Below are 12,282 nucleotides of genomic sequence, written 5' to 3' on the forward strand. Positions count from 1 at the left end.
CGTGGGTTCAATTCCCGTACAAGCTGAGGTTATTCATGAAGGCCCCGCCTTCCCAACCTTACCCCTCGCCTGGGGTGTGGTGACCCTCAGGTTAAATCACCACCAGTCAGCTCTCCCCCCTCAAAGGGGAAAGCAGCCAATGGTCATCTGGGACGATGGGGACGTTACACTTACTGACAATTTGGTTAATTCTGTCCTTTAATTAAAGTTTGTTTCAACATAAATGATCCCTATTGGTCAGAGTCATCACTCCTGGGGTGAAATATCCTTTCCTCACAGTTTGATGAATTGTAAATTGTTTGGTGTTTCCTGTCCGGGATCCTAACAAAAGTTGGGGTCTGGTCTGGGATCCTCCCAACTCCCCACCATCATTCCTGACTGGATGTGAAAAGACAGCTGTGCTTAGATCTGACCGTCTGTCCACTCCTCCCCACACAATCCATGCTCATTTCACACACACATTCTCAGCAACCGAGCCATTTCTTTGTCTCCACAATCAAACCATCCATTCGACTGACTCTTGCTGCTGGCAATTGGGAGCCACCTCCTGCCCACTGCCAGCTCCTGATCCTGCAATCAGTCTTCACTCTCACCCACAACACTGGCACTCCACTGATCAACATCATAACTGATATCTGTGTGAATGTGATGGCCACTGTCTATCCCTCCTCAGAATCTTTCACCTCTCCACTCTGTTTAACACCACTGAGCACAGGTTCCTGTTTAAAAGTCTCTGATCCACATTCCAGCCCCTGGCACTGCTCTCTCACGGTCCCACTCCTGCTGCTCACATCATCCACATTATATCAGCACCAAAGGATTTCTCCTCCAGTGTCTGAATGATCGTCTCTGCTGTGTCCCCAGGGCACCATCCCTGGCTCCCTCCTCATCCTCATTTCACCCTCAGAAACCTGGACAACATTCCAATCTTCACCATCACTCAGATCAGTCTCTCCACCTCCTCCATTGATCCCAATGTTCTTTCCACTCTCTCCAAATGTCTGTCCAACATTCGGACTCGGCTAAGACAAAGTTTCTGTGCAGCTCAGTAAACAGCCACATGGCACTAACCTCCCCAGACACCCCCTCAGGATAAAGCCAGAGATGTGGAACTTTGGGGAATTGCTGAAGCTGAGCTCAGCTTCTTCCCCACAGTGAACCCATCAGTAAGATCACTTTACATCACCTCCTAGCTCTTCATCATCACAAACTCATCTCCAATTCACTCATCTGGAAGAGGTTATTGCTGTGGGTAATTGGAATGAAAACTCTACTTACTGGTTACATTCAGCCGGCTTCCATTCCCATAGATCCCTCTCCACACTGAGCAGTAATAGACGGCAGTGTCACTGGGCTGCACGTTGCTGATTGTCAGGTTGAAGCTGTTGGAGTTGATGTGTCTGGAAGGCAGGAAACGCTCAGAGTAACCGGAATACCGGAATACATCATTATTTTTATAAAGTGCTAAAATCCTCTCCCTCTGTTTCCCTGGCAGCTCCCGGTCCCAATAAACATTTCTGTATCTCACTGCGGCGTTCTGCATGGAGCACTGTAACCGTGCAGTCTGACCCTCTGTGACATGTTCCACACTCGGAGACTGGATAAGGACTGGATCAGTCGCACCTTTCAGAGAAAAACAAAATCAGTGAGTTACATTCTGAGCTGAAAGTTTGCTGTGAGTATTTAAAGGGACAGTCCAGGCAGTAGAAGTTCTGTGTTAAAGAGAGGAAACAGCTTCTGAGACTGATCTAGTTGTGTTAGTTTGTTAATGATTTCTATCCTGGGGGTTACTCTGTGCTGATCTCAGCAGTACAGATGTGTTGATATAATTGTGAAATGCAATATTGTTCTCACACTGTGGAACAGCTCTCTCAAACACACTGACCTCTCCCAGTTAGTGTCTAAATGAATTCCTGGGATGTGGGTGTCGCTGGCTAAGCCAGCTTTTATTACCCATCCCTAATTGCCCTGAAGGAGGCGGTGGTGAGCTGCCTTCTTGAACAGCTGCAGCCCATGGAGATTGGAGCTATCTTTACTGAACCAATAGTGGGAGAGTGTTTCTCACAATAGGAAGCAGGTTTGGGAATTAGAATGGGAAGTGTCTGCAACATTCGAATAGGCAGTCAGACATTTAAAGGGACAGGACTGTCATGATATGTATATTGACTGGGGTGTAAAAATAATAACAAGTGCATGATCAATAATAGCTAATAGTAAGGTTCCCATGTGGAATGTAATATTTAAAGAAAAGTATCACAACCAAAGTTGAGAATAATTTTCTTTTCAAAGAAAGGGGAATGTGGTATTATCATAAATGTAAGAACTGCAAAGGGTTCATTAAATGTCTAAAGACAGCCACTAGGGGCAGCGTGTCTTACAAGTATATGAGACATGATGCTAAGCCTTGAGGGAGTTAGAAGGAAGTGAAAGATGGTGAGGCACAGGAGCAGTTGTGTATTTGAGAGTTCTGTAGTTAGAGATAGCATAGTTTAATATAGTAACCTTGTACTTAAGGTATACGCATTAATCTTAGTTAGTATTGTAAACAACTAAGTTTTGTTCGCTCAAACTTGTTGTTCTTTGTTCAACACTACGCATCCAAGCCATCCAGGTAAAGCAAAGCAGAGAACAACACAAGGACCACCCTACGGATCAACAGAACCACAGCCTATTGGGTTTGTGAAAACTGAAGCCTGTCCACAGGTTAGGGTCTGGGGGGGGGTCAGTTTGGGAGGAATGGCGTCTCTATCCCTCCATTCCTCAGGGACTGGGATCTTTACCAGCTGCCACTGCAACACGGTGGGCATGGGAGTGGGGGTAACTGAGAGAGACTGGAAATAAATCTGAGGGAGCCAAACCCTGTCCCTCCAACTGACAGTTTTAATATTGGTAAAGGGCACGGAGCCAGTGGGGGTCCCAGGAGAGGCAAATCGAGGGGAATACAGCTCAGGTAGTGAGTGAGTCAGTGGATCTCTCAGGAAGGTGTTGAGTGGCACAGTGGTTAGCACTGCTGCCTCATTCCGCCAGGGACCCGGGTTCAATTCCGGCCTCAGTTGACGGTGCAGAGTTTGTACATTCTCCCCGTGTCTGTGTGGGTTTCCTCCGGGAGCTCCGGGTTCCTCCCACAGCCCAGAGATGTGCAGGTTAGGTGGCTTGGCCACGTGGGGGGTTATCGGGATAGGACGGGGGAGTGAGCCTGGGTGCAGTGCTCTGTCACTGCAGACTCCGATGGGCTGAATGGCCTCCTTCTGCACTGTAGGGATTCTATGATTCCTCTCCCATCCCAACTGTGCAGAGCTTTGTGACGGGAGGGAGCAGAGAATCCAGCAGGAGAGGAAAATCCGGATATCCAGGGGTATAAAAAAGTTTGTAATTCTCCGAAAGGCAGATTAATGGTTGCTCAGTTATCCTGCTGCCTGGTGGTGTGGTTGCAATTCACATTAATTTGCATCTCATGAATATTCAATTTAACAGTAGCTCGTCAATATCCCATCAGGCCTTCCTATCGTGCATCACGCCAGCGGGAAATCATGTCGGCCTCAAACCCGATTGACAAAGAGAGACATGAACGAGATGGACCTCAGTTCCCGAGAGATGTTGAGGTGAGTAACACACAGATCCTGCCTACCATAGCGCTGCGTCACTCCTGTTACACTCAGCACCTCTCTGCTGAGGCCACTAGTTTGTGCCCTTCAGCTCCAAGCAGAGCTGGTCTTTATGGGCAGAATGTGCTGCGGGACCCATGGACCCTCCACTCCAATTGTTCTACGTTCCCCCGGGGGTGTGGTACGTGGTGAGGGTGTTGCTGAGGAAGACAAGGGGGGCAATGAGGAAGGAGGTTTATGCAAGAGCGGGTGGAGAGGAGGGGATGGGGCAGGGTGGGAATGTCCATCACCACAGCAACTGGATCCACAACATCTGCTGCGATGGTTGCTGGGGGTTCAGGGCTGCCCACTTTAACATTGGCTGATGACTCTGGTGCATCAGCCTCAGACTCGAGCTGAGGAGAGGTACAACGCTGCTCACACCTCCACACACTCCCTCAGAGAGCAGACCATCGCATCTCTGAAGATGCCACAGAAAGGAAAATAAGAAAAGTGATAGACAGAGAAATCAAGGGCCTGTGTCTGATAAATGACAGTGTACAAAATTGTAAGGATGGAACAAGAAATGTTAAAAGGACTAACCTTCAGGTTATATACCTGAACGTGCAGATCATTTGAAATAATGGACAATTTATTTGTGATGTAGGGAGAGAAAAGAACTAACATTTCGAGTCCAATGACTTTGTGGGCAGCACGGCAGCACAAGTGATCAGCACTGTGGCCTCACAGCTCCAGGGTCCTGGGTTCGATTCCCTGCTGGGTTACTGTCTGTGCGGAATCTGCACGTTCTCCCCGTGTGTGCATGGGTTTCCTCCGGGTGCTCCGGTTTCCTCCCACACTCCAAAAATGTGGATTGGCCATGATAAATTGCCCTTAGTGACATTAGGAGGGGTTATTGGGTTACGGCGAAAGAGTGGAAGTGAGGGCTTACATGGGCCGGTGCAGACTCGATGGGCTGAATGGCCTCCTTCTGCTCTGTATGTTCTATGTTCATTTATGTTGACTCTTTGACATTGGACTCGAAACGTTCGCTCTTTTCTCTCCCCACAGATGCTGCCAGACCTGCTGAGATTTTCCAGCATTTTCTCTTTCGTTTCAGATATCAGCAACCGCAGTTATTTGCTTTTACCCAGCGTACCTCAGGGGTCTGTGACGGGACTGCAGGTTTTCACAATATACATTACTGATCTGGAAGAAGGAACTGAAACCACTGTTGCTAAGTTTGCAGATGATACAAAGATCTGTAGAGGGACAGGTAGTATTGAGGAATCAGTCGAGCTTCAGAAGGACTTGGACAAGCTGGAAGAGCGGGCAAAGAAGTGGCAGATGGAATACAATGTGGAAAAGTGTGACATTATGCACTTTGGAAGGAGAAATGGAGGCATAGATTATTTTCTGAATGGGGAAATGCTTAGGAATTCTGAAGCACAAAGGGACTTGGGAGACCTTGTTCACAATTCTCTGGGTGTTAACGTGTAGGTTCAGACGGCAGTTAGGAAGGCAAATGCAATGTTAGCATTCATGTCGAGAGGGCTAGAATACATAACCAGGGGCGTACTTCTGATGCTATATAAGGCTCTGGTCAGACCCCATTTGGAATATTGTGAGCAGTTTTGGGCTCCATATCTAAAGAAGAATGTGCTGGCCTTGGAAAGGGTCCAGAGGAGGTTCACAAGAATGATCCCGGAATGAAGATCTTGTCAAATGAGGACTCTGGTTTCAAAGGCTGAGGGGGGATCTTATTGAAACTTACAGGATACTGCGAGGCCTGGATAGAGTGGACATGGAGAGGATGTTTCCACTTGAAGGAAAAACTAGAATGACAGGACATAGTCTCAGACTAAAGGGATGAGTCTTTAAAACAGAGATGAGGAGGAATGTCTTCAGCCAGAGGGGGGTGAATCTGTGGAACTCTTTGCCGCAAAAGCTGTGGAGGCCAAATCACTGAGTGTCTTTAAGACAGAGATAGATAGGTTCTTGATTAATAAGGAGATCAGGTGTTATGGGGAGAAGGCAGTTAAAATGGGGATGAGAAAAATATCAGCCATGATTGAATGAAGGAGTAGAACTGATGGGCCGAGTGGCCGAATTCTGCTCCTATGGCTAATGGTCTTACAACCTCAGGAGCTTTGGAGAGATATCATCAGACTCTCAGAAACATGATTGGGCCGATTGCCATGAATATCCAACAAGGGATTTTTTACTATTTGCCCCCAGGGATTCTCTGAGCGAATCTACTGGGTTTAGTCCATTTGAATTGGTCAATGGCCATGAAGTACGGGGTCCGTTAGAGTTGATGAAAGTGAAGTTTCTAAAACAAAAAGCTGAATCCTCAATGTGGGATTATGTGTCCATGTTTCTGGAAAGACTCACGGGAGTTTGTCAGGTCGCCCAAGATCATTGAAAGGTTTCGGGAGAAAGGATGGAAATGTGGACAGACAAACGTGCCAAATCCAGAACATTCCGGCTGGAGATGAGGGGCTGGTATTGTTACCTTTGCAGGGTGACCCTCTGAAAGTGAAATTCAGCGGCCCCAAAAGGTAGTTAGCGGGGAGTGAGTGAGGTAACTTATCCAATAGATACTCCAGACCCCAGGAAGATGGGCCGATTATACCACAGAAATATGTTGAAAAAATACCATCTCAGGGAAGGAGATAAGAAGGAACCAATGTGTCAGGTGGTGAAAGTAGTGGAAGAGATCAGAGATAATAATAGTGAGTCAGGGGAGAGAACAGAGATAGTAAGAGTGAGACAGTAAAGAGGAGCAACAAAAAGATCTCATAAGAATCTTGCAGAAGAATAGGAAGATTTGTTGGGACACAGTGGAGTGCACGACACTAACTCAACATGATACAGACGTAGGTGACTCCAACCCGATAAAACACCATCCATATCGACTGAACCATCAGAAAGGGGCTCAGAATGAAGCAGAAATCCAACACATGCTGGACAATCATTTCAGTGAGTGCGGAAGAGAAGATGGAGTTCGCCGGTCACGTTAGTCCCTCAGCTGGATGGGACAAACCCGTCTCTATAGACAACCGGAAAGTCAATGCCATCACCAAAACCGATTTGTATCCCATTCCCGGGTTGGAGGCTGGATCGATAGGATCGGCAGTGCCTTGTGCCTTTGGAGAATGGATTTGTTAAAGGGGCATTGGCAGGTTCCTTTAACGCCCAGAGTTAAAGAGATTTCTACCTTTGTGACTCCAGGGGGATTGTATCAGTGGAAAGTGATGATCAGATTTATAAACACACCAGCTACATTTCAATGACTCAGACATTAAGCAGTGGCTCGGGGGCCTAACTGTGTGATCTGTTTGGATGTTGGGTAGTTTACACTGACACATGGAAGGAACTGTAGGATTGGAAGAGTTATTTAAACTGCTACAGCTGGCTGATTTAGTCATCAAGTTGGGTAAAAGCGAGTTTGCCAAAGCAGAAATGAGAGACCTCAGGCACGTTGTGGGACAGGGGCGAGTGGTACCCAGAACGGCCAAGGTGAGGGTGTTCCTGGATTTCCCAAAACAAAACGGGAGACTATGAGGTTCCTGGGCATGTGTGTGTTCTATAGAAAATTTGTAGCTAACTTTAGACTATGAGAAATTGGACCAGGAATAGGCCATTCGGCCCCTCGAGCCTGCTCCACCATCCAATAGGATCACGGCTGATCCAATATTCCTCTTATCCATGTTCCTGACCTTTCCCCCTAAGCCCTGATTCCCTTACTGATTAAGAATCTCTCTAACTCAGTGTTAAATATACACAAGGACTCTGCCTCCACAGGTCTCTGTGGCAAAGAGTTCCAAAGGCTCCGAGCCCTCTGAGAGAAGAAATTCCTCCTCAGCTCAGCCTTAAATTGCCCCCCCCCCCTTTATTCTGAGACTCTGCCCTCTGGTCGGAGACTCTCCCATGACGGTAAACATCCTCTCCACATTTACTCTGTCAAGGCACTGTAGAATCCTCGATGTTTCACTGAGATCACCTCTCATTCTTCCAACGTCCAATGAGTAAAGCTCGAACCAGTTTGACCTTTGCTCAGAAGACAATCCCTCCATACCGGGATCTTCCTGGTGAACCATCTCTGAACCACCTCCAATGGAATAAAGGCGCTGGATTCTCTGCTGCCTGCCTCCTTCCTCTAAGTCATTAATCTATATTGTAAACAGTGTCGGTCCCAGCACTGATCCCTGTGGGACCCACTGGTTACAGGTCACCAACCTGAAAAAGATCCCCTTATCCCCACTCCCTGTTTCCTGCCCATTAACCAATTCTATCTCCATGTCTATATCCCACCTCCAACACCATGGCCTCTTATCTTATAACTTAACCTTTTGTGAGTTACCCTGTGACCACCTTCTGGAAGTCCAAATAAAAACATCTACTGGTTCCCCTCTATTCACGGATTGAGACTTCCTTAAAAAACCCCAATAAATGAGTCAGACACGATTTCCCTTTTATGAATCCACGCTGACTCTGCTGTTTAGATTATTCACTGGAGGCGGTTCAGTGAAGGTTAGGCTAATTGGCCGATAGTTACCCGCTTAATGCTTCCCGACTTTTTGAGTAGAGGTGTCTCATTGGCATTTTCCAATCCTCTGATAATTCTCCGCAATCCAAAGATTTTTGTAAATTACAACCAATGCATCCGCTATCTCTGTGGCTACTTCTTTTAGGGTCCTGGGACACAAGCCATCACGGCCAAGGGACTGATCTGCCTTTTCCCCATTAGTTTGTCTATTACTACTTCTCTAACAATGATGATGGTATTTAATTCCTCCCCCGTATTCTTTAGTATTACTGGGGTGTTTGAAGGATCTTCCACCATAAAGACTGATGCAAAATATCTGTTTAACTCCTCTGTCATTTCCTTGTTCCCCATAACTATCTCCCCAGATTCATTTTCTGAGGGGCCTACACTTTGACCTCTCTCTTCCTTTTGATATATTTAAAGAAGCTCTTAATGTCAGTTATTTTATATTCCCCGCTAGTTGTCCCTTAGAGTTCATTTCCTCTCTCTTTAGTATCTTTTCAATCCTCCTTTTCTGGATTCTGAATTTATGACTCCTTATATGCTTTTTCTTTCAACTTACTACTTTCCTTAACTTCCTTGGTCAGTCATGACTGGTTTAATCCTCTCTTCAAATCTTTCCTCTTTACTGTGAGAGTCATGAATTACTGGTTTCAATGTCTGGCACTGCTTGTTTACTGCCTTTCCTGTTAATCTATCCACCCCGTCCACTTTAGCTGACTCTCTCCTCATTTCATTGTGATTCCCTTTATTTAAGTTAAACACGCTTGTTTCTGATCCACGTTTCTCACTCACAAACTGAATATTAAATTTTATTGTGTTATGATCACTACTCCCTCGGGGAGCTTTCACTCTGAGATCATTTATTAAACCTGCTGCCTTACCCATTACCAGATCCAAGAAAGCCTGTTCCCTGATTTGTTCCATGACATTTTTCTCTCTGAATCTATCCATAATGTAATCTATGAATTTGTTGCTCCAACTACCCTTTCCAACTTGATTACAAAGAACTAAGAACAAAGAAAAGTACAGCACAGGAACAGACCCTTCGGCCCTCCAAGCCTGTGCCGACCATGCTGCCCATCTAAAATAAAATCTTCTGCACCTCCGGGGTCCGTATCCTTCTATTCCCATCCTATTCATGTATTTGTCAGGATACTCCATAAACATCACTATCGTCCCTGCTTCCACCACCTCCTCCGGCAGCGAGTTCCAGGCACCCACCACACTCTGTGTAAAAAACTTGCCTTTTACGTCTCCTCTTAACCTTGCCCTCGCACCTTAAACCTATGCCCCCTAGAAATTGACCCCTCTACCCTGGGAAAAAGTCTCTGACTATCCACTTTGTCTATGCCCCTCATAATTTTGTAGACCTCTATCAGGTCGCCGCTCAACCTCCGTCGTTCCAGTGAGAACAAACCGAGTTTATTCAAACTCTCCTCATAGCTAATGCCCTCCATCCCAGGCAACATCAGATAAATCTGTTCTGCGCCCTCTCTAAAGCCTCCACATCCTTCTGGTAGTGTGGCGACCAGAATTGAACACTATACACCAAGTGTGGTCTAACTAAGTTTCTATACAGCTGCAACATGACTTGTCAATTTTTATACTCAATGCCCCGGCCAATGAAGGCAAGCATGCCGTTTGCCTTCTTGACTATCTTCTCCACCTGTGTTGCCCCTTTCAGTGACCTGTGGACCTGTACACCTCGATGTCTCTGACTGTCAATACTCTTGAGGGTTCTACCATTCACTGTATATTCCCTACCTGTATTAGACCTTCCAAAATGCATTACCTCGCATTTGTCAGGATTAAACACCATCTGCCATGTCTCTGCCTAAGTCTCCAAATGATTCAAATCCTGCTGTATCCTCTAACAGTCCTCATCGCTATCCGCAATTCCACCAAACTTTGAGTCATCTTCGTGTTACTAATCAGACCAATTACATTTTCCTCCAAATCATTTATATAGACTACAAACAGCAACGGTCCCAGCACTGAACCCAGTGGAACACCACTAGTCACTGTCCTCCAATCACAAAAGTGCCCTTCCATTGCTACTCTCTGCCTTCTGTGACCGAGCCAGTTCTGTATCCACCTTGCCAGCTCACTCCTGATCCCGTGTGACTTCACCTTTTGTACCAGTCTGCCAAGAGGGACCATGTCAAAGGCCTTACTGAAGTCCATAGAACATAGAACATAGAACGATACAGCGCAGTACAGGCCCTTCGGCCCTCGATGTTGCACCGACATGGAAAAAATCTAAAGGCCATCTAACCGACACTATGCCCTTATCATCCATATGCTTATCCAATAAACTTTTAAATGCCCCCAATGTTGGCGAGTTCACTACTGTTGCAGGTAGGGCATTCCACGGCCTCACCACTCTTTGCGTAAAAAACCCACCTCTGACCTCTGTCCTATATCTATTACCCCTCAATTTAAGGCTATGTCCCCTCGTGCTAGCCACCTCCATCCGCGGGAGAAGGCTCTCGCTGTCCACCCTATCTAACCCTCTGATCATTTTGTATGCCTCTATTAAGTCACCTCTTAACCTTCTTCTCTCTAACGAAAACAACCTCAAGTCCATCAGCCTTTCCTCATAAGATTTTCCCTCCATACCAGGCAACATCCTGGTAAATCTCCTCTGCACCCGTTCCAAAGCTTCCACGTCCTTCCTATAATGAGGCGACCTGAACTGTACGCAATACTCCAAATGCGGCCGTACTAGAGTTTTGTACAACTGCAACATGACCTCATGGCTCCGGAACTCAATCCCTCTACCAATAAAGGCCAACACACCATAGGCCTTCTTCACAACCCTATCAACCTGGGTGGCAACTTTCAGGGATCTATGTACATGGACACCGAGATCCCTCTGCTCATCCACACTACCAAGAATTTTTCCATATAGACAACATCCACTGCCCCACCTGCATCAATCATCTTTGTGACCTCCTCGAAAAACTCTATCAAGTTAGTGAGAGACGACCTCCCCTTCATAAAACTGTGCTGCGTCTCACTGATACGTCCATTTGCATCCAAATGGGAGTAGATCCTGGCTCGAAGAATTCTCTCCAGTAATTTCTCTACCACTGACGTAAGGCTCACCGGCCTGTAGTTCCCTGGATTATCCTTGCTACTCTTCTTAAAGAAAGGAACAACATTGGCTATTCTACAGTCCTCCGGGACATCACCTGAAGACAGTGAGGATCCAAAGATTTTTGTCAAGGCCTCAGCAATTTCCTCTCGCCTCCTTCAGTATTCTGGAGTAGACCATAACATGGTAAATTTTGATATTAAGTTTGAGACAAAGGTCACACACAAACAAAGCTTTAAAACTAGGTCAGGCTGCCTTTAATGAAAAGTGGAACGAGGAGAATGTGTTAAACTGAGAAGTGGAAACAAGCTATTGACTCATAAACCTACAGAAAAACAGTGGGAAGTGTTGAAATAAATGTCCAGTACAATATAATGCAATAGCTAACTGTAACAACAAGAATGCCCACTTATAAAGTTAAGCAACCATTTCTATAAAGCTAAAGGAAGAAGCTGACACACAGACCAGGAGAACAAAATGTGAGAAGTATAAAAAACAACAATATAATTAAAATAATGTCGGCATCAGTGTCTCGGCAAATATTTAAAGCCCGTTTCTCATTGTTCCTCAGAAGGTGGTGGTCAGCTGCTTTCTTGAACCGCTGCAGTCTGTCTGAGGTAGGGACACCCACAGTGCAGTTAGGAAGGGGATTAGCTGGTAGAGGCCGTGTGTTTGGAAGATGCTGTTTAAGGAGTCTTGGTGAGTTGGTGCAGTGCATCTTGTCGATGGTGCACATGGCTGCCAGTGTGTGTCGGTGGTGGAGGGAGTGAATATTGAAGGTGGTGGATGGGGTGGGTGCCCACCAAGTGGGACCTCTTTGACCTTCATGGTGTCAAACCTCCTTTTTTTCCAATAGCAAATTTATTCGGCTACAATAGTCAGTAAATGTACAATACTATGGTCAATGCCCAGCTCACAGTCCAATCTCATATGTTACATTCAGGCATTGACACTTTTTGGAAAAATAAACTTAATTCTACCTATAGCCAAATAGTCTACAGAGAAAAAGTAAATTAACTGGAATTCTTATTTTCAACTTATGTCAG

The 12,282-nt window shown here is 46.0% G+C and overlaps 2 protein-coding genes across 2 annotated transcripts in view; both read right to left on the bottom strand.

The window, feature by feature from the left end:
* Positions 1-12,282, bottom strand: part of LOC119965474 (polymeric immunoglobulin receptor-like) — a 610,457-nt gene that overhangs the window by 320,982 nt on the left and 277,193 nt on the right. The window lies entirely within an intron of this gene.
* The window catches only part of LOC119976723, a 277,796-nt gene that overhangs the window by 92,370 nt on the left and 173,144 nt on the right, over positions 1-12,282 (bottom strand). Inside the window, exon 3 of the mRNA XM_038817454.1 lies at positions 1,279-1,623. Coding sequence (XP_038673382.1) covers positions 1,279-1,623 — 345 coding nt within the window. The remainder of the gene's footprint in view (positions 1-1,278; positions 1,624-12,282) is intronic.

The sequence above is a fragment of the Scyliorhinus canicula genome, chromosome 1, assembly GCF_902713615.1.
Source record: "Scyliorhinus canicula chromosome 1, sScyCan1.1, whole genome shotgun sequence".
NCBI classification, from domain to species: domain Eukaryota; kingdom Metazoa; phylum Chordata; class Chondrichthyes; order Carcharhiniformes; family Scyliorhinidae; genus Scyliorhinus; species Scyliorhinus canicula.